Source organism: Poecilia formosa, unplaced genomic scaffold (assembly GCF_000485575.1).
Source record: "Poecilia formosa unplaced genomic scaffold, Poecilia_formosa-5.1.2 Scaffold113, whole genome shotgun sequence".
NCBI lineage: Eukaryota > Metazoa > Chordata > Actinopteri > Cyprinodontiformes > Poeciliidae > Poecilia > Poecilia formosa.
Genome location: NW_006800052.1, coordinates 601,034 through 621,848, shown reverse-complemented (window position 1 = coordinate 621,848; position 20,815 = coordinate 601,034). Strand labels below are relative to the sequence as shown.

Genomic DNA, 20,815 nt, shown 5'->3' with positions numbered 1-20,815 from the left:
TGCCACCGTTTCTCCGGGAGAAAACTGGGCCGACACGAGCCATGTGCTGCATTCATTCATCACTGCTTAAGCCTCCCCTCACGCCATGACCCCAGCCCATCCGAGGCGTGTGCTCAACACCTCAGCAACGAAAGGCTGTAGCAGAGTTGTTGCATTTGCACATCTCTGTGCCCACCGTTACGTTACTACGTCATCTTACCACATGTATGTACTGATCTCAGCTGAGTCACATGAATACTGAGTAGGCATACTCCCCACGCCCCACAAAAAAAAAAAATAAAAATAAAAAAATAACAGGATGACGGAGCATCACAGATTACAGGAACAGTTCACTCCTCCTCACAAACATCTTTTCGTTAAGACATCACATTCATTTCTCACTCCCTCCACTGCTACTTTCTCATTCTGCTTTCCATTTGAAGATCTCACACCACATTAATTTTTGTTTTTATATATATATATTTTTTTATACCACACAATGTGCCAATCACAAGACTGTAATTGGAAGAAAATTAAGGTTGATTTCAAGAGGCAAGCTTCTCCATTTTTGTTTTTGCAGATTTCACACCTCAACAGGCAGCAGAAAACTTAAAAGAGGTGCAGAGGGAGGAAAAGTTTCCTTTCAGTTAGCATAGTCCAATCTGGAGTAACATGAGGACATTTCTGCATGTCCAGTACCATTCATCAAACCACCTGGCAGTTGCCAATGGAAACGGGAAGCTGAGAGGTGCCTGGCAACTGGGAAGGGAAGATGCCTCACGAAATCTGTTTAGCCTAAGGGTAGCCCTCTGGTCAAAAACACAGGGTAAAAAAAAAAAAAAAAAAGCTCGAGGAGGTGTATTTACACCACGTCGGCTTTGATGTAGCAAAATCTGCGCAAACCAAATTTAGTGAGGACTTAGAAGACAAAACAGCTCGTTGCTTGAAACCACAAAGACAATTTTTGCCCTGCACAGACACACATCTTTGAGAAAAACTTATTTTTAAAGCCTTCAGGGGTGTAACTAGCACGCAGACAAAACACACTTTCTATTTTCTATTTCACCTCATTCGTTCCCCTGCCTCACCCCCCACTCGGACTCTTATTCAGCTTCATTGATCAGTACCTGGGAAAAAAAAAAAACAGACACGATGCTAAAAACACGCCCATGGGCTCCTGTTCTCACCTCTGTGGTCCGGCTTGCCACGGCAGGAAGCAAAGATGAGAGCTTCTCTCGTACTGGAAGAGCCGTCCACATACTCCGGCTTCCTCGCCCGTCCTTTGGCCACGGCGGAGAGGCAGGAGGGAGAGGGAGGAAGAGCAGCCAGGATGGGAGGCAGGGATTGGAGGGTGGAGAAAGGGAGGGATGAAAGAAAGTGAGTGAGAGAAGGAGGGAGAGAGAGAGAGAGGCAGGGAGATTAAGCCTACCCAGATGAGATCTGCGGTGCAAAATTTTGAATTGTGTCCCAGGAGTATACAGCAGAACGTACACAGTGAGGGCCACGCATGCAAACGTTATTCACACCATTGTGGGTGTTTATCTATGACATATTAATGCCTCTGCTGTGTGGCTGCGTGTGTGTGTGAGTGTGTGTCTGCGTGTGGTAGGGGAATCGGTGCTCTCTCATGTGTGTGGGTGTGTCTCAAATTATGCATCAGCATCTCAGGGTTGTTGGAAGCAGGTTCTCCTGGAGAGGAGATGAGACGCTCAGGGATGAGGCGTTTGCAAACACGGGAGTGTGCTAATTTGGTATTCTCAGGGGAGGAAGTGACCGTTTGAATCGTGCGTGTCGACAGACTGAGGGAAAACTCAGCAGAGTAAACACACTGTAGTTACATCTGATTGTACACGACCGCCAAAGAATTTGGGGGGGCTCGGGCGCTACGGACATTAACTTGCTGTAATTTTCCCTTCCTAGGCTGCGGCAAGGATTCATGCAATGAAATGTAATAGGACTTTTTTTTTTCTGAATGGCTAGCTGGACTTGCTAAAAGATACTGCCACCTACTGTTTCTCCTAATGTAAGGCATCCCTGAGACAACAGTCTTTGAACTTACTCAAGAAATGTGCTCATTTTAAAGTTCCTTCGCTTGCAAACTGTACGGTCTTTTCATCCTTCCAGCTTGTGACAAAGAGATCGACACAAAAAAATTCACTTTCAAAACATTAACGCTTTCCTTAACAACCAGCTGCAAGCAAGGAAACCGTCGGAGAGGCTTTAAGCAAGGGTGCACTTCCTGGAAATCTTTGCAGCATTTGCAATTTCGAGCAAAATTAACACTGATAATTTGTCTGACAGAAGACAGCTGCACGGATTTAGAAATACTGCTCTGATGACAGGCACGATCAAACTGTGCAAGTAGGACTCTTTTCTTAAGTGCTCGTTGTCTCATCTTCTTCACTCTGTGTCACTCCCTCAGCTCCTGATTTTGCTTTGCAGTTTGGGAGGGAAGAGGAGGAGAGGAGAGGAGACGGGCTTGCAGAAACTAAGAAATAAGAAGATGGTTACATCAAGGAGAGGCTCTCTCTTTGACCTATTTTTAACATAAGATGTGCTCCACCCTTTCTTTTATATTCAGGATTCTAACTCATTTAAGCAGAGATTAGGATTATTTATTTAAACTGCACTTCACAACAACCAGGAAAATATGTTTTAAAGAGCTCTTTTCATTAACTTTTTCATCTCATGTGGAAAAAAAAAGATTTTTTTTAAAATATATAAACTATCAAAAACTACATCCACCAATACACAAAACCTATGTGATCTTAAGCAAACTATAGCCAAAACTGTATTTGCTTTGAGTACTCTCATCAATTCCCAGATTATTTAGTGTGCAGATCCAAAGCAATAAAATGCCCTGACATTGAGCAACCTAATTGGGGGGCATCGCCTTCAGTTGTTTCTCTGAATTATTAACTCTGACAATCTGTCTCGTGTTTTTTGGGCCCTGAGGACCTGCACTTGTACTTTCTGTCATGTATGGAACAAGTGAACGCACTGAAGCTCCCTGCTTAACAAAGCGGAGCCATGCAAAAGCATCTCGCTCCCTTTACAGCGAGTCCCTTACGCACAGCTCTTTGTCACCGAGACGTTGCTTTGTGTTGATTACTTTAATAGCGACCCACCTTGGAACTTGACGCAGGACTGAGAGGAAACTATGTCGCCCTGGCGAGGGAGAAGCGGAGAGGACGGTAAAGAAATGGACACGCCTTTAGTCAATCTCTTCCGATTTAAATGGCTCCCATTATGTCCGTGGTGATGAGTGGCACGCTGGCCGCTGCCCCTTTGCTGAATGCAGGGCATATGAACCTCGACACCTGCATGGGACAGATGGGAAAAGGTGTTGATTAGCCAGACCTTCGACCAGGAAGATGGCCATGTCCCTCCTTAGGGAATGCTCATACATCAGTTCATAATAGTAACATTATAATGTTGATTGCAACTGAAGCATCTAAGCCTAGGCTTGAAACTTTGAAATATCATCAAGCAACACTCTAAATCCTTATTAAAATGTATAAATAAAATGTTAAAATGGTGCGAGTAGTTTCATAACAAACCAGTCTTTAGTAAGCCATGAGTATGATGTGTAAACTAGGAAGATATGCTATAAATAAGTTAGTGTAAATCCACAAGATCACCAGAAACAAGACGAGATGAAGTGGTCGTTTATTTTATTTATTTATTTATTATTTATTATTTTTTTCAAAAGACTGGAGTCATGCCAGCGCGTACTGTAAACACACCATATGAATTTAATGAGACTGACACAGTTCTCTGTCCTCCTCTCTGTTCTTTGCTTCCCAGAGCAGCGCAATATTAAATATTAATGAGCAACATGGTTGCTCTAATACTGAGCTCTACTTATGTTCATATATCTTCACCGTGCACGCTGAAATCTTCTCTGTACTGCTGCGAGTTGACAAGTTCAGCCTCTGAAAAATACATAGGGCTTCCAGAGCATGCCAAAGATGCGAGAGCTGCTAATTCACTGGCAGCGCCACAAAGCATTCAGTGTGCGCAGCATCTCTGCAGGTTAACCTTATCTGCTTTGTACGAACCACTCACAAATTCTTTTGGCTTTTGTTTAGTAGGTCATGATGTTTGCCTAGCCCAATCCAACTTTGACTGACACACTTAAAATAAAATCAGCGGGACACCGTGTGAAGGACAGACACTGATGAATTAGGCTAATTGAAATGGCTCCATTTGCCTCACCCAGGAGGAGAGAACCTGAATATTGTCAAGCAAATAAAACAAGACCTTTAACAATGTACAAATATGTTTTCTTATCTGAATACTAGATTCAGCATGAGGGTCCAACAGAGAGAAAAAAAAAAAGACTTGGAAATAGCAGTGCATTTGTACAAGTTTCTCTTCGACTTTTAGTGTATCAGTAGTTTTACTGTTACCTGCATTTTTCTGGCTCTTTTTGTCTCCTTTTTTCCCTCCTCCTTCCTTCTTATTTCCGAACACTGCTCTGAACATAGCTGGAGTCCTTCTCTGGTCTGTACCGCCTTTAAAAGAAATAAAAAAAAAGGCACACATTAGATTTGAGCATATTATTTCAGGGAACTCTACTCGTTGTGTTTCTTGTGGAGTATTTTGAGACCATTACCGTCTTTTTTTAAAAAAAAGGTTAGTTTCGCTCACTGATGGAAAACATAACAGAGATATTAAACACAAACAGTCCTCTTGTACAATGAGAGCTATGGTTACCTTTAAGTCTTCCTGGATGCCAGCGTGCCTTCACTTATATCCATGGGAAGCAGCAGAGAGACTACTTTCGCTGGCTGGCGGAGTCCAATTAAAGAGTGTGACTTGCTCTCACAAAATGATCAAGGGAGACGGGAGCGCGTCTCCTGCGCGAGCATGTGTGCCTCGTGATCTAAATATGTCGTAAGCATTTGAAAAATATATATTTTTATATTTTATATTACCAGACTTTCATGTTTTCACTTGAAACATATTATTTTATCATTAACGACTACTATTTATCGTTGCATATTATCACTATTACAAATGCTAATATATGATTAACCTACCACAAAATCATCAAAACAATCAGATAATCAAGTAAATAAGTCGATAAAAAGCGTTCGTGAACTGAATTGATTGAGAATACATTATTTAAGGCAACCCCTTCTGTGAACACTAGGGGGCGGTGGTGTTGATAAACGTTTTCTTTTCGTCCACAAGGGGGCGAAACGAGCATCAACCAGCAACCTATAAAAGCTGGAAGCTAAGAGCCGTAGCGTCCTTTTCTGTAGCTGGTCGCTGTGAGAAGCTAGCAGAAGTTCACAATGTTTTACAAGATTATCAGTCTAGTTACTTCACATGTCGAGTTGCTCGGTAAGTATTTCCGAACAGTTCTTTTGGTCAAATAGGAAAGTCCTTTGACAATAATAGAGAGCTTTTATTTCACAAACCAGCAACCACGTGGAAAGTAGCTAGCTCCACCTAGTTCCACATTGTAGGAAGCTAACAAGATATGTTCGGTCCTGGTAATTAAATAAATGCTGGGAAATTGTGCCTGAATTTCATCTATTGGCTAATTCCATTCTGTCGAAAGTTTGTTAGCTTGGAGTGGTGGGTTTTTAAACCAATAGTGTGCCGATTTGAGGTAGCTTCCTGTTATTACTGTAAAGATTTTCTTTTTGACCCTCCCAATCTGCTCAAGGCAAATCATTTTTCAGCAGTACATAAACTTGTACAGTATTTAATCTGCTCCAAACCTATGCAAGTCTCACTATAAAGTATGTAGTGAGCGATTTGTAAGTTTTTTTGTGGGGGTGGGGAGATTGGACAATTGCTGTAGCAACTTTTCGTCCATTTAAATCACCCATAAACTACAGTAACCAACCCCTAGTTGTTTTTGTGTATAATGTAAAGGCTCTTTTTTTTTTCTTTTACCCCTAGCTAATCGCATTTCATTGGACGGTCACCTCTTCGTCCCTGATTTTGGATGATGTCTGTGTCTCTGGCATGAGTGCATTGATCTGATAAGTGATGTTGAAGCAGGCTATTCAAGCATCATGCATAGATTCAGCAAAATACGCCGTGGGTGAACTCAGAAGAGCAGCAGTCATTTTTGTAAGTATACTTGTTGATTACTGAGACTCTTTATTTTGATCGGCTGGTTACGATGTGCATCTTTGACAGCCCGGGCTCTCTGTTGTGAGAGAACCTGTGTTTTATTGTTTCAGATGCAACAGTAAACGTCCCTGCGCTTTCTGCGCGCCTGTTTTCAATGGTGCCTCAGATTGAAGAGGGGAAAACAAACATACTTTACCTTTTCTGTATTATAAACTCAATGGGTATACTTCATGATGTCACTAGTTTCAGGTCTTCACGCTTTTTCCTCTTTCCCTTGTGTTAAGGTTACGTTGACATGACGTTTAACAGCAGCAGTGAACAGTGAGCAATGTGTGACAGCAGGTGAGCACAAATTAATTAATTTGATGAGACTTTGATTTGCATCCACTGATAGACCTGAAGCAGGCTTCTTTGGCTTCTTGGTTTGCATAGCGATGCTAAACTGAACCTTCCTCATGTTTTCTGACTGCTAAATGCTACAGTAGCCAGATTAGATTGAGGAGTACATTTAAACCTGCTAGGTATGACGCAAGTCCTAAACATTTAGACATTTCATTCAACTGCAGTGAATAACTATGCATTTTAGAGAAATTCAACTTCCAATGTGTAAACGTGGCCAGTCACAGAAATGATTGAGTTGAATGTTCCTGAGCTCGATAACTATTTGCTTCATGCATCCACTGAAAATGATTTTCTCTTGCAGGAAACGGGTGAGACGTTTCTACAGTCATCCTGCGTCGCTTGGATTTTATCGTCTCCATCATTCTGAAGACTGATTTTTGTGTTTTCATGCTTTTTGTAATAAAAAAAAATTACAAATCCCTAAATGTGTTTTCATTCTGATCTTTAGTTCATTTCAGAGAAATGGCTCAAATTTTATAATTCAACAGTTTTTTTTTTTTCAAAGCTTTACATTTGCTTTTTAAATGTCGCAAAGAAATTTAAATATCTGGAGATGCCTGGATAGTGCAAGATTCAAAGGGACGTCTTGAATGAACCTGGTGTGTATACAGGTACATCTCAAGAATATTGAGATGTACCTGAGATGTCAAGTTGTGAAATGGGTAAAGATTAATTTTAGTGACCCATTTTCAAGCCTCTTGTAATTTGATGGCTTAAAATGACAGCCTAAAATTGTCTTCTAGTTTCATAGTGTGTATAATGTCAGGCCTCTGAAATGTGTACATTCCTACATTGTGCACAATTATGCAAGCCTTTGATTTTCATTAATCACCAACTGCTCTCTTAATCCAAATTGCTTAAAATAAAGTTAGGTTTTGGCTTTTCTATATCTGCACAATTATTGTGCAGAATTGTTAAACTACATAAACATTAACTCGCTTGTATCCAAGTGAGAACTGGGTCCAAACTTTCCAGTGAACGTTTGACAAAAATCAGTGACCAGTATACCCCCCATGTTCCATAACTGACAAACTTCAGTTTGTCTTCAAACTTAACTTCATTAAGTTTGTCATTGTCTTAATTTGCTGATGGCTGCAGCAGCAAAGTCTAATTTAAGAACTGCCCACACGTTCTCAATTGTTTCCCTTGTTTTTTGGCCCTAAAGAAGAGAAGCTGCATAAGTATGCACACTCTCACTCAATACAGGTATACATAACCTGTATGCTTAAATCCATTGTGCATCCAAGTTTGGAGTTAAAAAATATGACATGAGTAAAATACTCACTTGCCAAATAATTGTGCACAGTTTATACTCTATGCTTGGGAGGGCTTGCACTTAATCAAGTTTTACTTTTGGAAATAAGTGACAGAAATTTTAAAATGTCTTCACATTATTTCTGTCTGTATTTGACAACACTTGTTTCCAGAGTTGTAATGTTGTGCTGTTTATCTCTCACATAAGTCAAAATGGTTCTACTGACAACTTTATTACATAAATCAAATTTAAAACCCAGTAAAACCTCCAGTGCAGAAGATTTGTTCCATCCAAATCACATTTGGATAAAAAATATTTACCTGCCACATCCTACATAGTTAATTGCTCGCAGTCAAAATACTATGACTTTCCATACAAAAAAGGCATCAAAAGCAGCCTAGAAATAAATTTCCAAATGTTAGAGTTCTCTCATGGAAGCCAAGCTGAGGGGTCGTGTGCAGAAACTGTAACAAAACAAAAAACATCTTCTCACTGCTTCCCATGTTGAATCCTAGCATAAAGAAATAGGAACCACAACATCTGTGACAATACAAGGGTTTACAAATAAAAAAAAAAAAAAATAAAAAAAACTATTCATCAGTTTTTTCCTCTGCTTGGTAATGTCTGTACTCCGGCTTGAGTTCCCAGGTGTTCTTGTGTGTCCCTTTAACATTGTAGATGCCAATATCACGCAAGATTTCCTTCAGGTATGTCTGTGAAGACCACCAAATATGGAAAACAGTCAAAAATAAATCTGCAGCAACATTTGTTTGTTTCCATAAAAGCAATCTTCTGGACAAACAAGATTCTTTAGAATCCCTCAGCATTAGTGGATTAATAGTACAATTTTTCCTGTCGTGTTCTCACCACAGGCTGTTTGGTGATGTCCACCAAGTCTTTGATGTTGTAATACTGGTGCTTCTCAAACGCAGAAAACAACATGTCCAGCACCTGCTGTTTGTCAGATCTCGCTCTCTTGCCCTCCTCTTTCTTTTTCCGCTCGTATTCACGCTGCAGCAAAAGTAAGCAGAGCTCAGTTACCAGACATAAACTCGCATGTTTTGCAAAAAGTGGACATATTTCTACATGAGGCCTGAAAATTCATGCAGGTAAACGAAATGAATGAGAAAAAAAAAGTTTGATTTTTTTTTTTTTTTACATTGTAGTCGTGGTTGGCCACAGGTTTGTAGTTGGTGGTGACGGGTTTCAACAACTGCTGTGACAACCTCGCTGGTTTGGAAGACTCTTCAATTTGTAGCCTGTAAGATATGATGACATGCACAATACAAACACACCTGAAGTTCACAGAAAACTGCAATGGTTTGTTGAACGGATTAGCTTTTTAACCCTTGTGTAGTCTGAAGAAAATACACTCACCTCTTTAATTTCATGTAGCTTTCACTAACAGCAGGTCTGCATTCTGCTCTCTGCACCACCACTCCCTCCAAGGCTATCTTATCTGAAAAATGGCAAAGTTATGTCAAATGCTGAATAGAAACAAACAGAATGAATCAGTTTAAAAATGTTTTAGTCAAAGTTCAGGAGATCGATATAGATTACACCAGATGAGATGCTAAGAACAGAAGGTTCTTTTGCAACTTGCACAAAAAAATAAATAAAAAAATCAGTCTGAAGGAAAAAATCTGACTAAAGCTGCAATAAGTACTAGATGGCCTCACACCAGCTTGTGTAGCAACTGTGGCCTGTAAGCCTTGTCATCTGTTCACTACAATACTGGAGCCATTTTTAAGTTCCACTGATGTGAATGTAACATGAATGAAAGCTGTGATATTAAAGTATTATTTGGTTGTTCAGTCATGTGAAATGTGGAGGTGGAAGAGTCTGGCTGCAGTAGGACCTGGCCAGTTCACAGAATACAAAATCAATTTAAAAACAAAACAAAACAAAAAAACAAACAAAAATAAAAAAAAAAAAAACATAACCAGAATTGCAGGATGAAAATTATCCAAACATACAAATTAGTCAACCAATAACTGGTTAACAATTTTGAAACTGAAAGCGCCTGAGCCCGGTAAAAGTCCACATCTCGGTTCCATTGAGATGCTGCAAGACACCCCTCAAGCATCTTTGTGAGGTAAACTGTCCTCATGTAAATGGCAAAAGCTGTTAGTTGGCTATATACGTTTTTCACTGAAGATATTTCAACCAAAGGGGGCGAGACTAACAATAAGAGGGTAGGATGCCCTACATTTTTCTTCAGCTGCAAAATCCAGATTTGCCATTCATTTAATAAGTAAACAAAAGATGACTAATGTGGATTTTTGTACAATTGAATTATTTTCTGTTCTAGCAATTTTTTTTTTAAAAAGAAAGAGATATGAATATTTCTTAGCATAGAGCTAAATATTCAACAGGTTTTCATAATTTTCTATAACTTGTTTCATTCAGTAAAATCTGTTTGGAAGGAAAAGCACACATCAAGTCAATGACGACATTTTTACTAAAGTCCAAACCAAACAGTTTTCTATAAGATTTCCACAACTTCACCAATCATCACACAGAACTGTAACCTGCTCATGATGAGTCACATTTGACATCTGGACTGATTTTTGAGCACAACCAAAATCAAAATGTGCGGACCAATTAACACAAGTGTATGTCCAACAATTCCCAAGGATAAAGACGTTGTTCTGCTTCAGAAGAGCCTAAATGTTACTGCCATAAAAATATTCCAAGCTCCAATGTTGTCTCTATATGGCTTCATGATGCAACGCCACAACTTCCAGATGTTTCTAAAGATCGCCACTCCTTTGATCAGAGCTCTCGCTTTCTGCAAAAATGGAGGACTCACCTGGACCTGCCCCCGAACCTGAGCTGCTGCCATCAGATCTTTCTTCTGACTGGCCTACAGGAAGGGAGGGATGGTACACATGAAAACACAGGGGAATGCAGAACGAGGGGAGGAGGGGATTAAACAATAAGAGCCATAGCCAGGGTTTAGTCCCACACGAAAATGTTAAATCACACAGCTTCATTGCATATTTTTCCACCAAGCAGAAGCCAGAGAGACCTTAACGCAAGCAAGCAACAGACACTGTGTATCAGCGCCGATACACACCCAGAGGGCTGCACAGAGGCTTATTTTATTAACTGAATTTCAAAAAAGGCTTTATGCAGAGCTAGAAAACGATGTAAGTTTATGTCTGTTTTATAGGCTCTAAAAATATATAGTAAAGTTTAAAAAAAAAAAAAAGAAGATCCACATGGTATTAAAATATATGTTGTTCAAACTGTGTTTAGCCTCTATAGTGTTTCACAGTGCAGCCCATTACACACAGATGGACACGGATGTTTGCAGTCAAAGAAAGAACTGCAGCACAAGTCCATTAGCACCAAGAGCACATAAAACCAAACCTGAGAACATTCGCAGTGGGGGGAAAAAAAAGGCATTTGAAGCCCAGACTGAAACCACGGAAGCCCATGCAGAAATTAAATCAACTCCACACCGAGTGATGATTTGTGCTGATTCAGTGACACTGCAACAGTTCTGACAATAAAGCCACTCCTCTTACTCTCAGTACACTTAAAAAGTGAATCAAAAACCAATAAATGACACACGATCAAACAAATACACGGCGGCACTCTCACCAAAACAAAACACAAAGCAGACAAGATACAGACTATGACGACTGTTTTCTTTTGAGTGTTCGCTTATCCAGTGGATGCGGTACGTTACTGGTATGTACAGTTTCGTTAATGTGGACAACGTCTCACTCAAGAAAAGGTCTGTTCTCAACACACGGAGGCAAGGAGTACAAGCAGGGGAAAGACGTATAGAGCAAGAATGCACAGGTAGCAGAACGGATGCCTTCACCAGCGAAGATGTTTCACATCACAGAAATCTAAGAATGACTGAGCGTTAACCGAGTGTCTCATATTGCAGCGCAAGTAATCATTCCGTATCGGAAACTCACCGGATGAAGTCTCAGTGAAGACCGCCAGCATCTGACCCCCCACGGACTGCATGGTGAACGGATGCTCACGAGGTGCAGACACCGTTTTGTCTTCGATGCCTTCGATGGTAGTCAGCTCTTCATTTAAAGTGAAAGACACCTGTAGAGAGCAGCCATGTGGGAGTTTTGAGACCACTAAGAACTGAACAAATAGTTTTTATTCAGTTCTTAGTTTATTTCATTTTTAGCTAGTCTCTTATTTATAGGTGTTAAACTCCAGATTTCAAAGTTGTACACAGAAACATGACTGAAGAGTTGTAGAAATACAGGTTAATGATGGGTACACCCAGGTATAAAAATTACAATTTGTGAACTTATTCTTGGCAAAAGCATTGTGTCACCTTTTAAATCGACTATGATCATTCTTACTTTTGTTTGTCAAGAAGGAAGTGATAAAAGCATGTCTTGCACATTATGTGTTACGTATATATTTGGGGGATGCTGCATAGTTCTATAAAACGTCACTTACCTCTGGTTTTCCTTGGTTTCCTTTTCTTTAAAATAAAAGCAAAAGACAATATTTCACTGAACTGGTTGGCAAGAAGATATGCATCACTTATGGCATAATAAAAACCCGTCTACATATTTCAGTTTTAATTTCCTCTCTTTATCTACTTTGTGCCAATCTTCTTTCTTCTTTCTTCCTGCACGTGCCTATGCCACTGTGCTTTCAGAAGTTATTGTATCTGAGGAGAATAATAATAATAATAATAATAATAATAATAATAATAATAAACAGCGTTGTTTCCTATGAAGCATTTTCTGCGTGGGTTATAGTGAAAAAACTTCCATCTAGCATAAGAAGCTTGCAGAAAATTCACCACTAGCACACACATTTGCATGCCTTGCAGACAGAAGCCTAATTTCACATACTTGCAAATTCTGATTTTCCCGACCTCGCCTCTTCCTGTAGCTTTTGCCCATTGCTGAGAGAGGTACTTCGGCACCTGCAAAATCAAAAACGAGTGTTTATCAACCAGGATGTTTTGGGGGTTTTTTGCCTCTGAAAACAACTGATATGGTACAATTAAATGTGTATATATCCCCCCTTTTGTTCAAATGGAAAATCTGAGGACAGAAATTATGACTATTGGTTTGAGGTGCACTTTATTTTTCAAATTCTGGTTTTTTATAATTCAGTTGAAGAAGTAAAACCCAAACTAGTTCAACTTAATGTCTTCATCAGCAATTGACGCTTCTTATAAAAGTAAGTAAAACAAGCATTTCACTCTATTATGTTTAGATACAGTAATAAACTCTTCAAACATCAATACTTCATATTTCGAGGCCTTTTTATTATATTTTACTGAATCAATCACAACATTAAAATAATGAACGTGGCTTCACCATTTTGAATGTAATCTTGTTAAATTGAGCTTTCAACAAAAACATTACATGAAGCAAATTGCAATAGTAAACAACACAGCTCATTCAGATGAATCCATTAATTAAAAAAAAAAATTAAATTCTTAATTGCCATGGAAACTTGTAAAGTCCAAGAAACAACGAACACACAATACAATATAAAGCTTTCACGTAATTAGTCTTTTATTATCTAAGCTAAATTTTTATTACGGCAGAGCTTTATTTTTGCAATGCTCGGCCAAATTGAATATTTCTTTGCCATGCCAAGCCAAACTCCTTAGTCTCCGATATGGTAATAACATATAGCGCTAATATGCTAAGCTAACATTTAGCCTCGGCTATCTTTAAATAATTAGTCTTTAGCTCATTTATGAACTTGGTTGTGGCTGGCATATACTCACCTTTACGAGCCAAACACCAGTATTCTGCTTTGCACCTGTTAAATCCACTTCTCCTTTTTCTGACATGCTGTAAAACAATGCTAACTTACTATAAAAACTACCACACGCGAGATCAACAGAAATACGGTAAGTAGTGAGTACGGAAGCTCTGATGGGTCTTTCCAGTTTTCGCTTCCTCGTTTTTATGTAAGAAAACATGAATACAAACTAGGAAAAGATTATTTAGTCATTGTTTTGGGATAGAAGTTTATTCAAGCTATAAAAATAGTTTTGTAAAAGCTTAACCAAACATGAAAAATGTGCAAGCTGTTTTACAAATGAAACGTACTGATATAAAAATGTACACAGGTCACTTTTATCAGGAGTATAATCTGGTTACAATCTAGTACAATCTGGTTGTGCTGATTTGTTTTCTTAATGCCATTTTTGTAGTTTTCATTGCCTATTCAAAATAAACTGACGTTAAAAATGTTTTTGTTTCTTTCAGAATTTCTTTGCATATGCCATTTACATCCATCAATCTGTTTACCTGCTGATCCTTTCAAAGTTGTAGTGAGTTGGTGGAAGAGACAGATTACCACTCCATCACAGGGCAAATACAGGTACACACACAGTATAAACACACTTATACCACAGGGCAATTTAGAGTGATTAAATAACCCAAGAGTAATATGTGTGGACTGGAGAAAAAGCTGGAAGACCCAGAGACAACCCACACGTGCATTAAAGAACATACAAACTCCATGCAATCCTATTTACGTGTACCTAAGGGGAAAAAAATCCATAAATGTGATGGCGCCAATTTGGCAGGGTTTATTACATACTATTGAAATAAAACATTTATTTATGCAGAGATCAGAGATCCAGCTTTCATTTAACAACACTGTTTGCCACTCTGTTGCATTTACAACTGTAAATGGATTCTTATAAGTCCAAAATAAAAACATTAAACAAAAATATTGTCACCAATAGTGTGACAGAATGGACATAGATAAACTAAATTCCAGAAATGCCCTTTATGCGTATCTGGTATCCACAAACAAGTTATAAGACGGAAGAATACATCTGAACATATTTACATATTACCAGTCCTAAGAACCTTCTTAAAAATATGCAAACTTCACCACACTTTTTGTTTGTTTGTTTTTACAAAAAAAAAAGAAAATCAGTTGTCCTTTACAAAAGTATGGCCACAACCTCATACAACAGCCAGAAAGCTACACAAATTTTCATTAATTCTAACAAAATCCTACAGAAACATTCGATCTTTGCTGTGTGAGAAGCGAGTGTTCAGTTCCTGAGATTTCTTCAACAGCCGCTGCTTCTGGGCTTCATCAAAGCGATTGACCTGCAGGTCTTCGTCTCTATCAAACGGCCTCCTCTCTACTGGCTTGTCCGCCGTCTCTTTGGCTTTTTCCTTCAGCTTCTTTGAGTGTAAACTTATGAGAGACTCACCCCGTTTGGACTCCTTGAAAATAAGAAAGGTATCGCTAGTGTGAGAAAATACGAAAAACTTCAAGAGGTATGAATGCCTCTAATAGGTACTGTAAAGGGGGTATTTTGTAGTAAAAGAGAACAGCTACTTACATTGTATTTTGATACTTTTTCTGCCATTTCTACGTCCCTTCGAGAAACTTGTGGGACTTTATCATTCTTTGCCTCGCCAGTTTTCTTTCCTTCAAGCCGTTCCTGTTGGTAAACATAACTTTTTGAGATCCAACCAACAGTTAAGTTGAACACCACTACAAACGGTAAATTATTTTAAAAAATAACTACCCGGGCCTTGCGCTCCCTGTCTGCCGGTGTGTCCGTCCAAATCGATCGATCGTTGTTCTCTGGACCTGACCTCTTCTTGAAGGTTCGAGCCCCTAAACCAATGTGCTGCAATTCTGGTGGGAGCTCCGTCATCCACGTTTCTCTAGACACCACCTCAGGGGCCTCCTAAGTACATAAGAATTAGAGAGAGCAGGGGAAATGTATTTATAAATGACAATCTATAAATGATAAAAGACTACAGTTCATATTATGTGGGAGAAGGACAACCTCTCCAGTGAGCTTCTCTTTCATCCTTTGTGCTCTTCGTTCAAATTCGAGAGCCACTGAGTCTTGAACGGGCCCTTTGGCGGGCATGGGTCCGATCACATCCTCGTCCTCTGCTTCACTGCTGGAACGCTCGGCCTGGTATCCTGGAGGCAGCGCAGGCCCTGGGAGGTCCTCTCCGTCTTCCCCATCATCGCTGTCAGATGCTGCTCTGTGGAACCCGGGGGGCAAAGCTGGTCCCAGCACAGGGGGTCTGAGAAAATAACACATTCATCTAACTTGGGCCTTTCAGCTCCTTTACAGATTTCTTCTTTTGAAGCTTTTTGTCACACCTTAATATAAATATTTACCACGTCTGCCTAAAGTAATACAAGATGTTTTCGCTCACCTTTCTGGTGAACTCTGTTTTTTAAATCCTGGTGGCAAAGCTGGTCCAAAGAAACCATCATCATCATCATCATCATCATCATCATCATCATCCTCATCCTCATCTTTGGTCACCCTGTATAGACACACATGTTACTGTTGTGCTTGTTGGATCACTTTTCATGACCAAACATTATCGTGGCCACCCACTCTGCAGTTCCTCCAGTCCTGGGTCTTTTGAACGTCACCTCCGGCTCACTCTCATCCGAAGAACTGGACGGCTCCCCCCGCTTATAACCGGGAGGCAGCGCGGGACCAGCGACTACAGAGTGTAAAGAGAAAAAACAACAGCTGGAAAATAAAATAATAATAATAATAATAATAAATGGAAGTATGTTTTTGATCGCTTAAAACTAAATATCAGTTTCTTACAATCATTTTCACTCTCGTCGCTTTCAGATCCATCCTTTCTAAACATCGGCGGTAAAGCAGGCCCAATTAATTTATCAGAAGACATATTTGATGCAGCTGTTTCTGTTTCTGTTAAAATAAGAAGTCAGTCTAACAAAAACAGACCTATGCTTCAGGAAACATTTGTAACCTTTCACACAGGAAGTTAAACACCGGAACGGCAGGATTTCTCGTTAAGTTAACAAACACCAACGTGGTAAAACCGGAAGTAAGTGCAAAGTAAAAGCACACAAAATTAAAATAAATGAATTAAAATAATGAATATATTGTGGTCATGACTTAATATTATTATTATTATTATTATTATTATTATTATTATTAATGGTAATAGCGGACAAATCCGATCTCACTTCGTTTTATTTCAATCTGGGAATGAATTATAATCAGTCTCAGTGATTGCAATATGAAACTGTACAGTAGAGGGCAGTAAAAGGCCCTTAATATAAGCATAGATTTTATTTTGAAACCGAAGACCGGAAGATGCTTCAGTAGTACTTTAATTCTCCTTTTTGCTCATTGACTTCATAAGTCAAGTCCATCTCAGTAAGGTTTCAAAAGAAAAATGAGCTACGTCTAATTATTTTTTAAAGTTTTTCTTACTCTTTTGCCCGTTTAATATTTTTAAAATGGGCAAAAGGGATAAAGGTAGGTTGATGATGGGTTGTGATACTCTAGTTAGCTAGCCGTTGGGAGCTAACTGTCATAACAATTAATGTCTGGCAGCAATTTAGTTCGGTCATTAAGCGTAAATTGTTATTTCACTGTATATTTGTTAGCTGTAGTGATGCAGTATATGGAGACCTATATGTTTCCAATATTGTTTCCCATCTATTATTATTACGATTATGTTGAACTGTAAACATGATGCTTTAGATGCACAAAAGACATTAAAAAAAATTATTGTACTGTAGTGTGAAGCGCTTTGGTGTCCTCTGCTCTTTATAAAGCGCAATACAAGGACAAACCATTTACCATTTAAATTTTTGTGCCGATGCTAAGGACAAACTATTGATTAAAATGAGAACATTTGAATGAAACCAACACTATGCAAGCACATAGAGGCATATTCCAGTACCTTGAAAAAGTATTCACACCCCTTGAAATGTTGTGATTAACACGTTTGAGTATATTTTTTGGGGGGAATTTGTGTGATAGACCAATACGATTAACAGAATACATGACTTTTGAAGTGGAAAAACACAATACATGATTTTCTAGTTTGCCACTTTGGTTTATTAAAAAATTCTCAAAAGTCTGGTATTCCCTTTTACCCTTTTATTCAGCCCACTTACTCTGATGCCCATAAACTAACTAAACTAACTGCCTTTAGATTTTTAACAAAGTATACTGTGAGTGATTTGTTGCTGCTAGTGAAATTCAGCTGGTCTTCTGAAGGCGTCAGAAGTTTGTTAGAAAATGTTAGGGAACAAGGAACACAGCAGAGGAGGGTTAGGTTTTAAAACTTCAGTCCCACGTTTTGATCAGGTTACAGAGCACTTTTTTTATCGATTAATCCACCTAAACTGTCAGCTTGGGCAATTAAAGAATTAATTAGAAAAGCAGGCAAGAGGCCTGCGGTAATCCTGAAAGAGCTGTAGAGATCATAGTTCAGGTCAGACAGTCATTTGACAGGACAAGTTTTAGTCATGCAATCTGAAAAATTGACCTTTTTGGAAATAAAGACACCAAAAAAATATATTTATTAATAAATGTATAATTTCCCTTCCAGTTCACAATTACACATTCATTTATGCTGGTATGTAGCAGAAAATCCCAATAAAATAAACCGAGGTTTGTGGCTGTTGCAATGAAAACATGTAGCGTTGAAATACTTTTTTCTATTAAAACACAGGACAGTGGGCATTCATCAGACAAAGAACAGGAGGCGTTTTGGATAAATTGTCTTATCTGTATTGTCAACTATCTGTATGTTTATATTTAAAACTAGGATAAGTTATATTATTTCCTAGTAGTTTGTAATTTTTTTTTCCTGCCTGTCACGGTGCAGAGAAGAAATCCAAGAAACGTTATTATGAGGAGGAAGACGATGAAGATGACGTGACCGGCAGCGAGCCTCAGGAAGCCGTGCCAGCGGCTGCAGGAAAGCAGGTGGACGAGTCTGGGACCAAGCTTGACGAGTATGGAGCCAAAGACTACCGCTCTCAGATGCAGCTCAAGAAAGACCACTCTTCACGCCCACTCTGGGTGGTAAGAAGCACCGTTGTTGTTGACCTCTTTTCCATCTGTAATCCCTATTTGTGTATGTGATTTTGTCTTTCTAATCCCTCCAGGCTCCAGATGGACACATCTTTCTGGAAGCGTTCTCTCCGGTGTATAAGTATGCTCAGGATTTCCTAGTGGCCATCGCAGAGCCTGTGTGCAGACCTAACCACGTTCATGAGTACAAGCTGACCGCGTACTCGCTGTACGCAGCGGTCAGCGTGGGGCTGCAGACTTCAGACATCGTGGAGTACCTGCAGAAGCTCAGCAAGACGTCTGTACCGGACGGCATTGTGCAGTTTATCAAAGTAGGACAACGAAGTAGTTTTTATAGATTTTTCAGCTTCATTGTTTTACTCGTTCATTCACATTCTAATCAACCTTTCTCTCTCAGCTTTGCACTGTGAGCTATGGGAAAGTCAAGCTTGTGCTTAAGCACAACAGGTGAAATCAGTTTAAGATAATTCCACCTTTTTTCTCTTTGTCATTCGTTGCTTCAGTGCTATTGGTCTCTCTTTCCTCCTCACGTTCCCAGGTATTTCGTAGAAAGTGCTTTCCCTGACGTCATCCAGAATCTCCTGCAGGACAACCTGATCCGTGAATGTCGCCTGCGAGGTGCCGACGGTTCGGACCCTGAGCTCATTACCGAGGTCATCCACAGCAAGTCAGCGGTAAGCAAATCGGGATGTTTTCTGCTATCACTGCTATCGCCTGTCAAATTACACCAGAGTGTACCTCATCTTATTTCCCTGTCAGATTTCTAAGGCTGTCCAGGACAAAGGAGGTGCCTCCACCTCACAGCAGCCCAGCGATGGACAAACCTCGAGCCAGCAGGTCCCTGAGGACATCTTCAGCTACTATGAGCAGATGGATAAAGAGGAAGAAGAGGAAGAGGAGACCCAGACTGTGTCTTTTGAAATTCGCCAGGTAACATTTTGATCATGCAACAAAAGGGAACGCATCCTACTCTGAACTCTGTCACTGTAGCGTTGCCTGATGTAATGCAGGAAATGATAGAGGAGCTGCAGAAGCGGTGCATTCAGCTGGAGTACCCTCTCCTAGCTGAGTACGACTTTCGAAATGACACCGTCAACCCCGACATCAACATTGACCTGAAGCCCACCGCCGTGCTGCGGCCCTACCAGGAGAAGAGCCTGCGCAAGATGTTTGGAAACGGCCGCGCACGATCGGGAGTGATAGTGCTGCCCTGCGGTGAGAGCCGAGATGACAAAACGTCGAGTGGCCATTTTGTTCTGGCATAAATAACGTTTTAGTTTCATGTTGCTTGTGCGGTTTCACTTTTTGTTACTTGCAGGAGCGGGTAAGTCTCTGGTGGGCGTGACCGCCGCGTGCACCGTGCGTAAGCGCTGCCTGGTGCTGGGCAACTCCTCCGTCTCCGTGGAGCAGTGGAAGTCCCAGTTCAAGATGTGGTCCACCATCGACGACTCCCAGATCTGCCGCTTCACCTCCGATGCCAAGGATAAGCCCATTGGCTGCTCAGTGGCCATCAGCACCTACTCCATGTTGGGTCACACCACCAAGCGATCCTGGGAGGCAGAGAAGGTCATGGAGTGGATGCGGACGCAGGAATGGGGACTTATGATCCTGGATGAGGTCCACACCATCCCTGGTGAGTCTGCCTCATTTTACGAGGACAGGCAGTGCCGTATGCTGAACACTTTCACAAACTAATGTCGTTTTTTTTTTACTGTAGCAAAGATGTTTCGACGTGTCCTGACCATCGTCCAGGCCCATTGCAAACTGGGCCTCACCGCCACACTGGTCAGGGAAGACGACAAGATTGTGGATCTCAACTTCCTTATTGGCCCTAAGCTGTATGAAGCCAACTGGATGGAGCTGCAGAACAACGGCTATATCGCCAAAGTTCAGTGTGCAGAGGTAAACATGCATGACAATATAGTCCGGTAAACTCTAAACTTAAGTGAGTTTCTATCATATAGTCTTGGTTGTCCATTAAGTTTATTTTTAAACCCTATAAATTGTGCTGATAAGGTTTAACTCAGTGTGATCGGTTAATACAGGTACATTCTTGACGTTTCTTGAAGTTTGTCTGTAAAGATGCCGGAAAATTAACCTGAAAATAAGACAGGAAGAAATCAAATGATATGACACCGATTAATGCAGTTAAAATCATTTGTAATATATTTATTATTCATTTGGCCTTAATTAGCAGACTTAAGCCATAACATAAAAGTCATATATCGGCAGTTCTGCTTTAGTTACCA

At 40.0% G+C, this 20,815-nt stretch overlaps 4 protein-coding genes and 1 long non-coding RNA gene across 8 annotated transcripts in view; 2 read left to right on the top strand and 3 right to left on the bottom strand.

Moving 5' to 3' along the window:
• The window catches only part of LOC103143531 (protein TANC1-like), a 40,629-nt gene extending 35,824 nt beyond the window's left edge, over nt 1-4,805 (bottom strand). Inside the window, exons 1-4 of one of the 3 annotated variants that reach the window (XM_007560100.2) lie at nt 4,699-4,805; nt 4,392-4,496; nt 3,108-3,299; nt 1,167-1,259 (exon numbers count right to left, since the gene is read on the bottom strand). In XM_007560100.2, the coding sequence (XP_007560162.1) occupies nt 1,167-1,259; nt 3,108-3,299; nt 4,392-4,467 (361 nt within the window). In that variant the 5' untranslated portion in view covers nt 4,468-4,496; nt 4,699-4,805. Of the gene's footprint in view, nt 1-1,166; nt 1,260-1,408; nt 1,498-3,107; nt 3,300-4,391; nt 4,502-4,698 lie in introns of those variants that run through there. The other 2 variants (XM_016675386.1, XM_016675387.1) reach the window with 2 other exon arrangements.
• A 400-nt stretch (nt 4,806-5,205) lies between these two features.
• LOC103143530 (uncharacterized) lies at nt 5,206-6,902 on the top strand. The gene is made up of 4 exons (XR_476808.2): nt 5,206-5,331; nt 5,899-6,072; nt 6,360-6,417; nt 6,779-6,902. It is a non-coding gene; the product is annotated as an uncharacterized LOC103143530 (long non-coding RNA).
• Nucleotides 6,903-7,945: 1,043 nt separating this feature from the next.
• On the bottom strand, nt 7,946-13,623 carry gtf2f2a (general transcription factor IIF, polypeptide 2a). Of its 2 annotated transcripts, XM_007560097.2 has the most exons (9): nt 13,473-13,623; nt 12,580-12,653; nt 12,176-12,200; nt 11,668-11,806; nt 10,545-10,598; nt 9,110-9,191; nt 8,892-8,991; nt 8,600-8,743; nt 7,946-8,445 (listed from the first exon to the last, which is right to left on the bottom strand). In XM_007560097.2, exons 1-9 carry the CDS (start codon nt 13,536-13,538, stop codon nt 8,323-8,325), a joined length of 807 nt encoding a protein of 268 aa, XP_007560159.1. In that variant the 5' UTR covers nt 13,539-13,623; the 3' UTR covers nt 7,946-8,322. The 2 variants fall into 2 exon arrangements, with proteins under 2 accessions (XP_007560159.1, XP_007560160.1); XM_007560098.2 differs by lacking the exon at nt 10,545-10,598 and having other exon boundaries at nt 13,473-13,622.
• A 210-nt stretch (nt 13,624-13,833) lies between these two features.
• Nucleotides 13,834-16,505, bottom strand: LOC103143528 (GPALPP motifs-containing protein 1-like). Its single transcript, XM_007560096.2, has 7 exons — nt 16,311-16,505; nt 16,089-16,200; nt 15,901-16,014; nt 15,516-15,765; nt 15,249-15,413; nt 15,060-15,161; nt 13,834-14,940 (listed from the first exon to the last, which is right to left on the bottom strand). The coding sequence occupies exons 1-7, from the start codon at nt 16,393-16,395 to the stop codon at nt 14,722-14,724; spliced, it is 1,047 nt and encodes a 348-aa protein (XP_007560158.1). The 5' UTR covers nt 16,396-16,505; the 3' UTR covers nt 13,834-14,721.
• Nucleotides 16,506-16,827: 322 nt separating this feature from the next.
• LOC103143605 (TFIIH basal transcription factor complex helicase XPB subunit-like) lies at nt 16,828-20,498 on the top strand. Its single transcript, XM_007560205.2, has 9 exons — nt 16,828-16,994; nt 18,358-18,557; nt 18,641-18,877; nt 18,964-19,013; nt 19,105-19,240; nt 19,326-19,496; nt 19,577-19,781; nt 19,885-20,199; nt 20,284-20,498. Exons 1-9 carry the CDS (start codon nt 16,976-16,978, stop codon nt 20,496-20,498), a joined length of 1,548 nt encoding a protein of 515 aa, XP_007560267.1. The 5' UTR covers nt 16,828-16,975.
• Nucleotides 20,499-20,815: the final 317 nt, after the last annotated feature.